The sequence below is a fragment of the Salvelinus sp. IW2-2015 genome, unplaced genomic scaffold (assembly GCF_002910315.2).
Source record: "Salvelinus sp. IW2-2015 unplaced genomic scaffold, ASM291031v2 Un_scaffold13718, whole genome shotgun sequence".
Classification (NCBI taxonomy): Eukaryota; Metazoa; Chordata; class Actinopteri; order Salmoniformes; family Salmonidae; genus Salvelinus; species Salvelinus sp. IW2-2015.
In genome coordinates, this window is record NW_019954973.1 from 1 (window position 1) to 1,548 (window position 1,548).

A 1,548-nucleotide genomic window follows, 5' to 3' on the forward strand; every position below is an offset into this window, starting at 1 on the left:
AAAAGTTCTGTATAAAAACAAGGACTATGTGTTGGAGGGCCATGTAACCACTTTTAAACTGTCCTCACATATTGCATTAAATGTGTAAATGTACATACTAAAAGTGTTTCTGAGTGTTATCGCTCATTTAGTTACTGTAAGAAGGCAATAGAGGAGGCAATGATTATTGTATTGAGACGTTACATTTGTCCAGATGAGATCGTTTTTAAACAAGATGCGCACTTCCTCATAGCTTCTGTAATAATGCAATCATTCACTGTGACATTCATTCAAATCATCTCACTCTCCCCCACCCATTCAAGTCTCTTGTGTGTCCGATTAAACTTTCCCACAAGGAAATWAAAAAGTCTACAAAGCACCCATTGCAGTCAGGATCTTCACAAGTCTCTGAAAACKGATAAATCATTGTCAATATGGAAGAGTAGTAACCCTTGGGACAATAATGATAGTCAGCAATTATAATTGTTCTATACTGCACAAGCCCCATTGCACTTGTAGTGGTACTGTCTAAGATAGTACCTGAGCTGATAGGGCAGTGGAAGGATCTCAATGCCCTGGTACGTAGTGCAGCTACAGATCACRGCRCGGCACAGGTGCTGCAGGGTGAAGGGGAAAGTCCGGGGCAGGGGGAGAGCAAGGAGGGGCTCGAAGAAAAGGCATGTGGCCGGGTCGCTGTAGTGCCGGAGCAGGCCCGTGACACTTGGGTCCCGGTACATGCACGGGTCGCGTCCGTCGAAGCTGAAGCGCTTGCCGTTCTGCTCAATGCGTGCATGGAGGGAGCGGCTGTAGCGGCGGAAGCTGACTGAGAAGAGGAATTCGTCCTGGGCCGAGTCGCGCAGGAGGAAGGTGCCCTCTGGCTGGCCCTCCAGGAGCTCCTCGGCTTCGAAGCGGTCAAGCACGCCCCAGTAACACRGGCTGTTGTTGATCTGGAGGAGGTCCGGGACAAGGATGTAGTCGGTATGGCTGTCACCATGGGCTGCTCCACCTTGTGGACAGGACGGCTCCCAGTCCTCAAGGCTCAGGGGCCTACTTGAGCAGATGCCCTCGCAGGAAAGAGGCGTCGAAGGCGGAGACGAGGACGTGGAAGGGAATTGTTCTTTGCTGGCAGCCTGGGAAGCCTGAGCAGCTTGGGCACTCTCTAGGCCCACAATGGTGCTGGGGTGGATGGCGTGCTTCTTGATCAGGTGCCAGCAGTGGGCCAGCTCAGACTTGGGTGAGAAGGGACACTTGTCTTGCATGAGCTCCGAGACGTGGATCTTGCGCTTGGACCAGAGGAGCACGGAGAAAGCCCCCCTGGAGGCCCCTGTTGGGTGGCCGTGGTGGTGACGGTGGCCGTTGCGGATAGGGAAACACTGACCCACCGCATCCTGGAACTTCTGCCGGAGGGAGCGTCGAGAAAGAGCTTTTCGACAGGGGACGTCCGTGTCGATTTCCCCCAAGACGGTGCAGCYACACTTCCTCTCTCGCCGTTGCCATGGACACGAGGTGGAACGCACCCCCTGCTCATCCATCGGCCCCTCCCCCTCCGGACCCCAAAGGCCGGGGTTG

The 1,548-nt window shown here is 54.0% G+C and overlaps 1 protein-coding gene across 1 annotated transcript; it reads right to left on the reverse strand.

The window, feature by feature from the left end:
- Positions 1-17: 17 nt before the first annotated feature.
- On the reverse strand, positions 18-1,542 carry LOC112080246 (suppressor of cytokine signaling 4-like). Its single transcript, XM_024145984.2, has one exon. It carries the CDS (start codon positions 1,509-1,511, stop codon positions 468-470), a length of 1,044 nt encoding a protein of 347 aa, XP_024001752.2. The 5' UTR covers positions 1,512-1,542; the 3' UTR covers positions 18-467.
- Positions 1,543-1,548: the final 6 nt, after the last annotated feature.